This window comes from Chionomys nivalis, chromosome 14 (assembly GCF_950005125.1).
Source record: "Chionomys nivalis chromosome 14, mChiNiv1.1, whole genome shotgun sequence".
NCBI lineage: Eukaryota > Metazoa > Chordata > Mammalia > Rodentia > Cricetidae > Chionomys > Chionomys nivalis.
Window position 1 is genome coordinate 3,777,539 of NC_080099.1, and position 12,849 is coordinate 3,790,387.

At 42.7% G+C, this 12,849-nt stretch overlaps 1 protein-coding gene across 4 annotated transcripts in view; it reads right to left on the minus strand.

Annotated features, from left to right (window-relative positions):
- The window catches only part of Fbxo15 (F-box protein 15), a 48,515-nt gene that overhangs the window by 18,273 nt on the left and 17,393 nt on the right, over nt 1-12,849 (minus strand). For all 4 annotated transcript variants that reach the window (XM_057788954.1, XM_057788953.1, XM_057788952.1 and 1 more), the window contains exons 7-8: nt 12,496-12,578; nt 11,452-11,597 (exon numbers count right to left, since the gene is read on the minus strand). In XM_057788954.1, coding sequence (XP_057644937.1) covers nt 11,452-11,597; nt 12,496-12,578 — 229 coding nt within the window. The remainder of the gene's footprint in view (nt 1-11,451; nt 11,598-12,495; nt 12,579-12,849) is intronic.

Consider the following 12,849-nt stretch of genomic DNA (forward strand, 5'->3'; position numbering starts at 1 on the left):
GCAAAACACATAAAAATCCCAAGGAAAGAATGCTGGGGAAATGGCTCAGTGCGCAGTGTTTGCTGTAAAACATGAGGACCTTAGTCCAGATCCGCAGCACCCACCTTTAAAAAGCACTGCAGACAGGAGCGCCATGCTTCTGCAGTGTCACTGCGGGGAACAGAAAAGGACTCCTAGAGCTTTCTGGCCAGTCAGTCCAGTCAACCACTGAGTCCCAGATTCAATGAGAACCTGTTTCAGAAAACACTCAGCACTGAACACTGCCCTCCACACACATACAGAAGTACACAAACGCTTACATAACCTCAAAGAAAGACAGCTTTCCAGTTCCTTAGTGAGTATGAGTCACCTCCATAGAAAAGTAGTCAAAACAACCACAGAAGGAGATGGCCGAAATCATGGTAACTGCATATCAAGTCGAGCTGAAAGGTAGCAAAATCTACCCAAACAGTAGTGTCCAGAAGCCTGGGCACATGAAATCAGAGGACTTAAAATAACTTCTGACCTTGCAAAATAAACACACATGTGCCTAAAGGTCAGTGAAGAGAAGACAGCAAAGCAGGACTTGGTGCTCATGGCTGGGAGCTAGATCCACAAGAAACAAGAATTAAAAGCTCGGCAGGTTCTGCTACAATCTGAAGTGGGTGACAATGGCAGCACTGGGCATGGACAATCTGTAGGCTGCTTTATGAGACATGAGAGCATGGCTACCCCAGAGCAGTCACCACTGCTACCAGCTCTACAGCTATCTTCACCAGTGTGGTGCAAGAATCTAACCTCAGGCATTAAGAGTCACTAGAGACTCCTGATTTGCTTTTAGCAGCTTGTATTGAAAAACAAAAAACTTCAAAGAACCTTTAGCAAAGTACATGAAATGAGTTACAAACAGAAAATATTGTGACCAAGATGTAGCCTGAATGAGATCCTTAGAACTTATTCTGAATACTGCATCAGATCTTTTCCCTCTGAAATGAATGTATAATAAACTCTTTGAGGATTTACATTCCCTATATATTCAACTCTATAGACCCTCTTTGCCAGTTATTATTTGCAAATTATTCTACACAACCTATTCTATAACAAAGTTTTTCAAGAATTAATATACTCTACATGATGAAGACACACCCAGATATAAAGATATACCATGTTATACTTAGTTAAACTATGTGATAATTATTTTCTGTAAGTAAATGTTTATCAGATATAATTAAATGGTTAGATACTCTGACAGTTTTGAATCGTAGAAGACGAGCAGTGGTCCTCTGTCCCACTCGTCTGGGTGTCTCCTCAGAGATGCCAAGCTCTTAACAGCAGGAGTGCAGGCTAATGCTCGCCAAGCAGACTCCATCATTTTCAAAAACAAGTAAGGATCTGTTTGGCATTATCAATTCACAATACAGAAATGTTTAAATTTAATTTAAATTTCAAAAAGAAAAAGATAGGGGAACAATTAGTTCAATACAGAATGGTGGCTTCCTCTGGCAGAAGGAAAAGCAGATGGCAACAAGGACCACACAAGGGCCTCAAATGTCATGGCAACAGTCTATTTCTTAAATTTTGTCCTGACTCCCTGATTATTACCTGTTGTCTAAAGTCCTACAGCATGCACAGAAAAGATTCTAATAGCTCACCATTAGAATTTTAAGTCCAAGTTTTGCAGCCATCCCTCTATTCGTTTTCCCAAAAAGAGGCCCTCATCTGTCTACCTGCTTACCCACCACCCACCTAACTGTCCATCTGCGTGGCTGGGAAGAGAGCCTGTGGTCTCACACTAGGCAAGTGGTCTACCACTGAGCTATATCCTAACCCCTCCAAAACTATTTCAGAATCAATTCTGCAAGTTTTACAATCCCCACTAAGATTTTTAAATAAACAATTGCAATCAATTTATGGATGAAACTGGCACATAGATATGACCGTTACTCACAGACAGAACGCTAGAAACGCCTACGAAATGACCAGGCTCCATATATATGACCGTGATTCACAGACAGAATGCTAGAAATGCCTATGAAAGGACCAAGCTCGGGCTCTGTGTCATGCCCTACTTAACTTCAGCCTTCCTCTGCTACAGTAACCTGGGTATTGAACGTGTCTAGTCTCCACACCACGACTAGTTGTCTCATGTTCCTCCCGTGGCCCCACAGAACTCCTGCTACCTCCCTCTCAGTAGCAGTGTGTATCAGCACCTGGCTCAGCAAGCTCTCGGCCTCACTGCTGAAATGCAGGAATTCTGTCTATTCCCATGTGGGCTTCATCCTTGAATTCTGTCACTACTTGTTAATGAAGGACCAAACAACTTGGCATTGACTCTTTGACCCAGTGTGCTTCTCTGAGGCTGTCTCGTTAGTGCCTGGCCAGGTTCCTCCTGTCTCGCTGAGGACAAAGAAAGCAGACAGCAACCCAAATTCTAGGGACATGATGATAAAACATTTCATCCTTGGTAGGGACAAAGAGTTTAAAAAAAAAATAGGGATAACGTTCTGTCATCCTGAACTGCAATGACATAGCTGAGATTTACTAAATATACTACAGGGTACCAAGAGAGTTCCTCAAAAACTGTAAAGGACAATCCATTTGTACTTTCAAAAGACATTACAAACTCTGATGGCAACAGCTCCCTCTCCTGACTCTTAGTGGAATCACATGAAGAGGGAGAAATGCCCTGAATCCACATAGAAAAATCCTTTTACTATTTAGAGCCTTAAGCATGGGAAGGATGTGGATGCACACACAGCACACATGATCTAGATAAGACAAATTACTTAATTTAACATTTTCCTTTGCTAACTTCAACTTTTACATGTTTAGCAAGCATGTTATTACTGACATGGTCTTTCACCCTGTACAGAGCTGGACTGAACATCACTGCAGCACAACAGACCCGCTTTGACCACATCTAGGAAACCAACAACTTTGAAAAGACAGTTATAGTCACCCCCTCTCTTGCTTGCTCGCTTGCGTGCACATGCGTGTGCGCACACACACACACACACACACACACAGACACACACACACAGAGACAGACAGACAGAGACACAGACAGAGAAAACCCTAAAATGCATATATAGTGATACTTTGTTTGTATTTTAATAAATAAAACTTGCCTGAAGTTCAGAGAGTAAAAGAGCCACACTGATCACCCCTACAGACCAGGCAGTGATCACACACATCTTTAATCCTAGCTCGCCATAGAAACCAGGCGGTACTACTGTACACCCTTAATCCCAGAACTAGAGAGGATTATAAAACAGGAGCAGACAGCTCTCAGTCTCATTCTGAGAATCCTAGAGGCAGGACCGCCACTTCGGACTGAGGTAGAGGTAAGGGCCAGTAGCTGGCTGTTTCTGCTTTTCTGACCTTCAGATTGAACCCCAATTTCTGTCTCTGGATTTTATTAATCATGCTACATGCATACAATTAAAATACAAACATATCCCAATGGTTATGTAGCCAGGTGTGTGCTCTGGAATGAGGTGGATCCAGATGCACATGGGAACCTCACCTCATGGCAGCCTTATGGAATCAGATAGGTCACTAGCTATTAGCTGCAGAGGCCATACCAGTGACACAGGAGAAGAGGCTCTATTCCTGAAGACAGTATACTGCAGAAGCAGCTACAATGAGTGCTTACGTGTACGTGATCACTAACAACTCCAGCACAAACAGATGGAAACCCATTCAGCAGTAGCTAGGCTCATTCTACATACATCAACATGTATGTATAAGACACATACACTGAAAGAGATAAGGACAACACAAATAAGGAAAAGGAATAAGTTGGTAGATTCTGTAAACAGGCAGTACTGGCACTCTCTGTATTTTTACAGTGTAAAACTATTTCACATTTTCAAATCTGTAAAAGCTTTAGAAACAAATTTTACAGATTGGTTGGTAATCTGTACAAACCATGTCTAGTCAGAAGACATGCTTGATGCTTTCCTTGCAGTGAGGAGATGGCAATGAAATTTTACATGTAGTGAAGCACCTATACTATGGGTGCCTAGACACAACACACTTGGGCCACCAATGAACCTTTGGGGCTTCCTCCTTCCAAAGACCCTATATGCATAGTATTGTAAGAGTGATAAAGCCAGGGCAAAACCACAGTGGCTACTCTGGACCTGTGAGGTAACCTGAGAAGCAGGCTTGATTGGCATCTGGGAGGCCTGCCTAGACTCTGAGAGGCGGGAAGGCAAGATTTTCCTCATGGAATGCTTCTCAAACCCTTGCCACCCTCTTGCTGTGGTCCAGCAATGCCACTAAGCTGCAGGACCATCCTCTGCAGCACCACTAAGCTGCAGGACCATCCTCTGCAGCACCACTAAGCTGCAGGACCATCCTCTGCAGCACCACTAAGCTGCAGGACCATCCTCTGCAGCACCACTAAGCTGCAGGACCATCCTCTGCAGCACCACTAAGCTGCAGGACCATCCTCTGCAGCACCACTAAGCTGCAGGACCATCCTCTGCAGCAGCACGCCATTCGTCTTCCCCCCAAGAGAAGCACAAGCATTTCCAGCGAGACACTGCCCAATGCACCCGAGTGTCTGAGATGAAGAAATGAAGACATTTCTATACAGGCCCAGGATTTCTCAAATGGCCCTTCAGTAATGTGGCCTCCAAGAGTGGTCAGCAGCAGGCAGATCAACTCTACATACATGATATGTACAGACACACATACAGAAGGAGATAAAGACAGCCAGATGAACACTACCTACATGATATGTATAGACACACATACAGAAGGAGATAAGGACAGCACAGAGAAGGAAAGGGATTATACACCACCCTAGAGAATGTGAATGCACACACCTACGGAACACTCAGTGCTCAGACTGACATTCTAGGCGACCTCCAGGAACAAAATAAAGAAACAGCATCAAGGATATCTTTTCAAATAAGACTAACTGGTAAAACTGAATAACACAACACAGAGAGCTTAGGGGAGAGCCTGAGATTCCAGACGTGGCATAGCAAGGAAGTCTCCCAGCTGACAGTGACCAAGCCTGAGAGTGACCGTGCAAAGACCTGTGGTGGTCATACTGCAGACATGAGGGCAGGCTCAGGACCCAGAAAGCACTGACTTGATACAGTCAAGGAAGCTGGCACTGCCACAGCAGGATTGGGAAAGCAGAGCAGGGCAGAAGATAGACAGAGATAATGCCACAGGGAGGACCAGAAAGGCAGAGTTTAGAGCGCAGACCAAAGCAATGGTCACAAGGTTCAAATGGAAGGAGAACTCTGGGAAGCAGCTGCACCAAGGACCTCCCAACTTGTATTATTATCCCTTCACAAGGCACCACTCTCAATCACTACTCAGCAAAGCCAGTTCTTATCATGGGAAGACCTGGATAGGCTGAATGTTGGCAGTGCAGAGACAAGGACTGGTTGGGAAGGGGAAGAAAGCACCATGACACAACAGACTAAGTTCTCCAACACCATCAATGGCAGAGACATTTGTACCCAAGTGTGGATCAGGGTATAGTGGTATATACCTGGACTCCACTGAAGAGACTGTTATCTGCAGAGCCTCGTGTGATGGAACAAAAGTAAATACTGAGGTACAGACACCACCTGAGGCTCAGTTAAAGACAGAATTTTCCAACTCTGCAGAGAGCAGCTGTTCTGGAGCAGCCCCATTACCAGGGGCTGCCAGGGCCTGAAAACAGCCGCCAAGGTGGAGGCTCACAGCAGGTTTGTGCCCATGAGATTATCAAAATGGACTCAAAAACATAAACCATATGATCACAATCATCCCTATAGATGTAACAGGCCCTTGGATAACATCAAACAGCCTTTCATTATATGTCATGAAAAGAAACGATGAACAGACATGGCGCATGTCAACATAATAAAGGCTATGTACAACAAACTATAACTAATACCATGGTTAGTGAGAAGACAAGCGTCCACTCTGTCCAATTCAATACAGAGCTCAAAGTTTTAGCCACAGTAATAAGGCAAGAGAAAGAAAAAAAAAGGAATACAAGTACAAAAGAAGGGAAAGGATTAAGGCATCTATCTCCCTTTGCAGATGATATGACTCTATACAGACTACCAAGGAACTCTTAGAATTGATATACTTTCAGCAAAGCAGCAGATAACAAAATTAGCACACAAAAATCAATGGCCTGCCTACATACCAACGACAAACATGAGGACAAACCAGAGAAGAAACACCACTCAAAACAGCCACCTATACAGTCTTGTATTGGGGAGGTGTGGTGGAATATTAGTTGAATATTGTGTTGCATTCATTTATGCCATGGAACATTTGTTTAATGATGCAAAGATGTGTTGCATTCTTTTCTGTTGCATTTGTTTAACTCTGTGAAGCTATGTCACTGTGCCTGCCTAAAACACTGGATTGGTCTAATAAAGAGTCAATAACTGGGCAGGAAAGGGATAGGCAGGGCTGACAGACAGAGAGGATAAATAGGAGAAGGGTAGTGAGGGAAAAAAAAAAGAGGATGCCAGGGGCCAGCTACCCAGCCAAACAGACAGATACGAAATGAAAAGAAAAAATATATAGAAATAGAAAAAGGTAGAGCTCAGAGACAAAAGGTAGATGGGATAATTTGGGAGCTAGGTGGTGGGCTCCAAAGGAAAAAAAAAGAAAAAAAGAAAAGAAAAGAAAAGAAAAGAAAAGAAAGAAAGAAAGAAAGAAAGAAAGAAAGAAAGAAAGAAAAGGAAACTACAGGAGTGGTGTAGGAGGTCCTCTGTTTGTGTGTTGCTTTCATTGGTTAATCAATAAAGAAACTGCTTGGCCTGATAGGGCAGAACTGAGGTAGGCGGGGAAGACAGAACTGAATTCTGGGAGGAAGAAAACAGAGTCAGAGAGAGAGAAAGCCACCATGGAGACGCCAGGTCAGGCATGCTAAAGCTTTCCTGGTAAGCTATGACCTCATGGTGATACACAGATTAACAGAAATGGGTTAAATCAAGATGTGAGAGTTAGCCAATAAGAAGCTAGAGATAATGGGCCAGGCAGTAATTTAATTAAGACAATTTCTGTGTGAATATTTCAGGTGTAAGCTAACCGGGCTCCCTACAACAAGGGAGGTGTTTATTTATTTATTTATTTATTTATTTACTTACTTACTTATTTATTTTGTCAACTAAACATGAGAAGAGGGAACATGAACTAAGAAAACACCCCCATCAGATTGGCCTTATAGGCAACCCTGTAGGGTCATGTTTTTGATTGATGACTGCTAACTGCTAACTGATGTAGCAGAACTTGAAAGACAGGAATGCTTAAAGAGATAGAAGACTGGGAAGCAAAATCTCTATCAGGACTAGGGTGACTGAAGAGTTAGCTATGATAAAAGCTAACTCTTTATTTCAGCATCTCTGAAATAAAACATCTGTTTTAGTGGGATAACTGATATTGACTAGCTGAGATTAAGAATTCAGATGTGATTAAGAAGAGACCAGTATCACTGAGGCAAATCTTCTGAGAGTGCTTCCTCAAGGTCAGCACAGAAACACTGTGTCCAGGGTGACCAAACCAGCATCTTGTGCAATAGCAAAATTTGGCAATGGGTAAGAGTCAGGTGGTGCTGGTCTGAAGGAATGAAGGGATCATGGAGAGAACCTGAGGCTTAACAATATACGGCAGGGCTGGGGTCCGTGAAGAGAGGATGGGAGTGGCAACTGATGAAGATGCAGCCTCTGTGGCAGCAAAGATCATCCCAGCATATTGGAAATATCAGCACCATGGGATGATTCCCAAGGACAGCAGCAGCTGTGGAGTAGAGCTTACATGAACTTATGAGACGAGTTACGCGAGCTACAGATTTTAGCGCCAGAGAGGTGAGGTTGCTCAAGCCCCATGTAGCCCAGATCATATGTGGGTCTCTGACGTCAAGCACTGACATTTTTACATTGTTGATGTTAGTTTTGTTTTGATTTGACCGTGATTGTTCCCTGGTTCTTGCCTCTTGGAGTAATACACTACATAAAATTATTATTATTATTATTATTTATTATATAAAAGCCTACAGCTAAAAGACTTTGGACTTTTAAAGAGACATTGGGATTTTAAAGAGAACTTGGACTTTTAAGACTGTGAGAGTAGGAAAGACCGTGAGCAGTCTAAACAACAGTAAACAACAAGAATACTTTGGATGTTACCACTGTCCCTGACTTCGAGTTGTGCTGTAGAGCCATAGTAACAAAAACAGTATCGACGGGCACAAAGACAGAGCCAGGGAGAGGGCAACAGAGAGAAGAGGGGGGAGATGCAAGTCACTGCAACTACAGACACATGACTTTTAGCAATGATGTTCAAAATACTCAGAAAAATGGCATCTTCAACAAATGCTGTTAGTCAAAGTGGATATCAACATGCAAAAGAATGAAACTAGATTCTTAGCTCTCATCTTGAATAAAATTTACTCCATATGGATCCAAGACTCGACTGAAAACCAAACAGTTTTAAACTGCGAAGGAAAAAGTAGTGAATAAGCTTCAGCATGCAGCTATGGGTAAGGACTCCAACAGCACAGGAAATAAGACCAGCAATTGATAAATGGGATCTCATAAAACTACAAAGCTTCTGTACTGAGATGGAAACTGTCAATCAACTAAAGAGGCAGCCCAAGAAAAGAATAAAATCTTTGCCAACTACACATGTGACAAAGGAATTAGTATCTAGAAAACACAAGGAATTAAAAACAAAAAACAAAAAAACTAAGTACCAAGATAACAAACACCAGCCAAGCATGGTGGTGCACGCCTTTAATCCCAGCACTCAGGAGGCTCTGTCAGTTTGAGGCCAGCCTGGTCTACAGAGTGAGTTCCAGCACAGCTAAAACTACAGAGAAACCCTGTCTAGAAAATCCAAATGAGAGAGAGAGAGAGAGAGAGAGAGAGAGAGAGAGAGAGAGAGAGAGAGGAGACAGAGAGAGAGAGAGAGAGAGAGAGAGAGAGAGAGAGAGAGAGAGAGAGAGAGAGAGAAATACTACAATTTAAAAATATACCATGGAACTATAAAAATATACCATGGAACTAAAGAAAGAGTTCTCCAAAGAATAAGCATGAATGGCTAGTAAACAGTTTTAAAAGTGGTCAACATCTTTAGTCACCAGAGAATAAGGATTAAAACTACTTTAATATCCTATCATAAATGACCACCATCACAAATACAGATTATGACAAACAGTGGCATGGGGAAGGAGAACGCTTTACAGCACTGGTGGGAATGTAAACTAGCACAGACACTTTGAAAATCAGTTTGGAGGTTTCTCAAAGAAACAAAAATATGATCTACCATATGACCCAGCTGTACCCCGGGTATACATCCAAGGATCTCAACACCCTACTGCAGAGATACTTGGCCATCTATGTTCATTGCTGCTCTATTCACAATAGGCAAGAAACAGGAGAAAATGCAGTACATATACTCAATAGAATTCTACCCAGCTGTAAAGGAAAATGAAACTGTAGGTAAATGACAGAACTGGAAAGAATACGGAGTAAGGTACTCAGGCCCAGAAGGACAAGTGCTCCCTGTTCTCTCTCACGCAGGGAGGTGGGTGGCGCACCGGGAAGTGAAGGCCGTGAAAGCCAGCTGAAGCGAAAGTAGAGGGCGGGCAGACTGCTGACAACACAGGCTCAGCACAAAACACAGAGGGATGAGAGAGACACGCTGGCAGGGAAGGGAAGGGCTAAGCAAGCTGAAAAGTGTTTGGAAATCCATCCAGACACCTACTCTCTTGTGATTCAATTAAGAATATTTTTTAAAAAGTTAAAGGGGAAACTGCTGATAAGGATAGCCAATGCTGTTCCTAGAATCAATGGGTCAACAAGAAAACATCCCACTGCCAGGTGTGGGATACTTCTGTAAGGGATGTTGGTCACGGAGGCTCCACTGGCTTCAAACACAATACAAGCTCTAGCGTTCCTCCTGGTTACCCCCAGAACTAAGGACCTACTGCTGAAAATATGACACACCTTGGTTGCAACACACAGAGAAGACAAGACACGCACTGGGTCTTCAAAGAACTGGCCCTGTCCACAGCCAGCCATGGGGGAGGGAGAGGTTCATAGGGCCCCCTACCCTTTCATGCTCAACTACTGAGTACCAGTGGATTTTTGGTGAGGGCCCATAATCATTTTCATTTGTGTATCAAGTGGGGGTCCACTAAGTCCCAAAGGAGAGTTTCAAACCTGTGATTACACCGACAGCCCTGACTAACTCGGTAGATCATAAAGCAAAAGAAAAGGTCATGAAAGCAGGAAGATTTGCGGAAGGGTGGATGACAGGGATGGGGAGACGGCAGGAAGCAATCACATACATTACACCCATGTGGAAACTGTGGAGGAGCAATTTTAGTGAACAAAAAGAAATGCCAACAAGCACGAGAATCTTCCTCAACCCAAAAGGCAAGGGTGGCTTGCAGATTAACACACTTGAAAGGCACAGATCACCAGCTGATACAGTCCTGGTGACAATCTTAGCTTCAAAAGGAGGGCTGTCTACAGCTAATTATAAGTCATTAAGCAAATAAAAGTTCTAAAGCCCAATATGACACTAACCATGAATGAAGTTTTAGTCTACCACAAAGGGTGTCACCTTCTTAATTTACAATCCATGGATGAAAGGGAGAGAATTGAGTGCTTAGCTGTTTCCATAGCTCACCGGGTAATAAGAGAACATGCTTTACAGAAAAGCTCAGTCAACAAATCTAAAACTAACGCTATAATTTTTAAAAATCAACATTTTTCTAAACTCAAGCAAGCAAAGCAAAAAAAAAAAACTGATTTGGACAAGTCATTAGTGGATGGCAAGAGGATTATGGGTAATTATGTTTGAAAAAGAATCCCTTCCTAGTGAGGAAATGCAATCGTCCTCTTAACTAAATGACTCCATTCAGCACAACTGAAGGGCGGCCTGACAGCACGCCTTGAAAGATGATGCGGAATGAAGTTACATTTTCCTCTATAAAATACACTCACCAAAAATGTTAAATTGGAACCCAAGCAGACCTACACCAGACTTGAAGTTTAAGAATTCAGAAAGCAATCCCAAAAGGAAACAAGTAGGTGGACAGGAACAGGGCACGCATTCTGAGCTTGAGTTTCTCCCGGCCCTTTTCTTAATTTTGGAAAGTATGGCAAAGGGCAAACACCAAGCTAGTGCAAATATGAGAAAAATTGGTTTCTCTTTAGTCTCACTCTGTAAGGCTAAGGCATTCACCCGGTGATCACATTTAGCAAATTCCAGGGGCAAGGGAAGATTTGGAGTTAAGAAAACATCAGGAACGTCGACAGAAAAGAGGAGGCGAGCATTCTGCAGAGGTGAGAGAGCGGGAAACAGAGACAGCCAGAGAGGCCCACGCAACACAGCCGGGCTGGCAGACTATAAAGGACCAGCTAGAAGGGTGATTCCTCTCTCTCCCCTACAACCCATCAATCTCAGAAACGAAAGTTAACTTAATTTCACCTTTGCTGGAGAAGAGTGCGTAAAGTGTACTACACAGGTAGAAAGTCCCACCGCCGTGCATGTCAATGTGGAGCTGATAGCCTTGCAGTCCATATTCTGGGCTGTCATCCAAAAAGGGACCATGATGCTGAGGCGACACATAGGGGCTGAAAAACAAATCAACACACACACACACAAATCTGTCAACATCACAGACAAAATACTTGGTTGTAAAACACTCCTAAAAATTATTATCTATTCAAAACACTATTCCCACCAATGACACGCTATAGGAACCTAATAACCTTCTTCTGTGAACTCAAAGGAACTGTTCCATGTTCTCATCAGTTTCTAACAAAAACTGGCATAGATATAGAGTTCCATGGGCAGCCACCAGACCAGCACAGTGACTGTGATTGAGATCCGCCCTAGAACAGCAGTTCTACAAAGGCCATCATGCCCTCGGTCTTCTTAGTGACCAAAGACAGGGGCACCAACACAGACCTACAGGCCAAGGAATCAGGCTAAGACGCAAGCTAAAACCAATCAATTATTTCAGTAAGAAAAACCTCACCATGGAAGGCAGCACACTTAAAGGCATCCAGGAGCTTTACTTAAAAACTGAGTAAGGAGGGAGCAAGGGGAAAGCTGCAGGGAGACAAAAAAGATTGTTCCCCACCTAAAAGCAGGCTGATATATTAGAAGACACCCACAGAACAGACCAGAGTCAACCAGAGGGCCAAAGGTCTGGACATTTTCCAAGTTCAAAACTTTAGATTATTAAATATGAGAACCTGAGGGAGGATGGTAGCATGCTATCAGAACAAAGCACTCCTGCCCTCTAAGTAATACCCTACCAGGTATACAGTCCTTAAACTGGAACAAACTGAGTAGATACATGTCCATAAATAATACAATTATCTTAGCGATAGCTAAGTGATCAGTCATGCCTGATGTCTTGCGTCTACTGGGTACAGAATACTTTTACAGCTATCCTAAGACTATTACGATGGAACTGACTTTGAACCTTATGAGAATCCAATTCACCCATATACAGATACATACAGAGTGGCTGAGCCTAATGTGCTTCTCTCCACAAGGTGATGAAAATGAAGATTTGCCATGACAAAAGCCAGTCCTGCGTCCTTCTGAAAAGTTAATTTAAAAGAACATAGTTTTCAATAGAAGTATTTTAATTTTTCACAAGTTCATTGTGAAAATCACAGCTTATCATCTTGAAGATGTATATATTATTATTGCCAATAAACTGTTACTATAAGACTTGTACACAATACCGAGAGCTGGACCATGATTCACTCAATTGGCAGAACATCCTACACTTGTGCAATAGCAAAGTGCCCTATTATACACAATGATTTCCATGTTATTTATATGTATACATAAATAATATATAATATT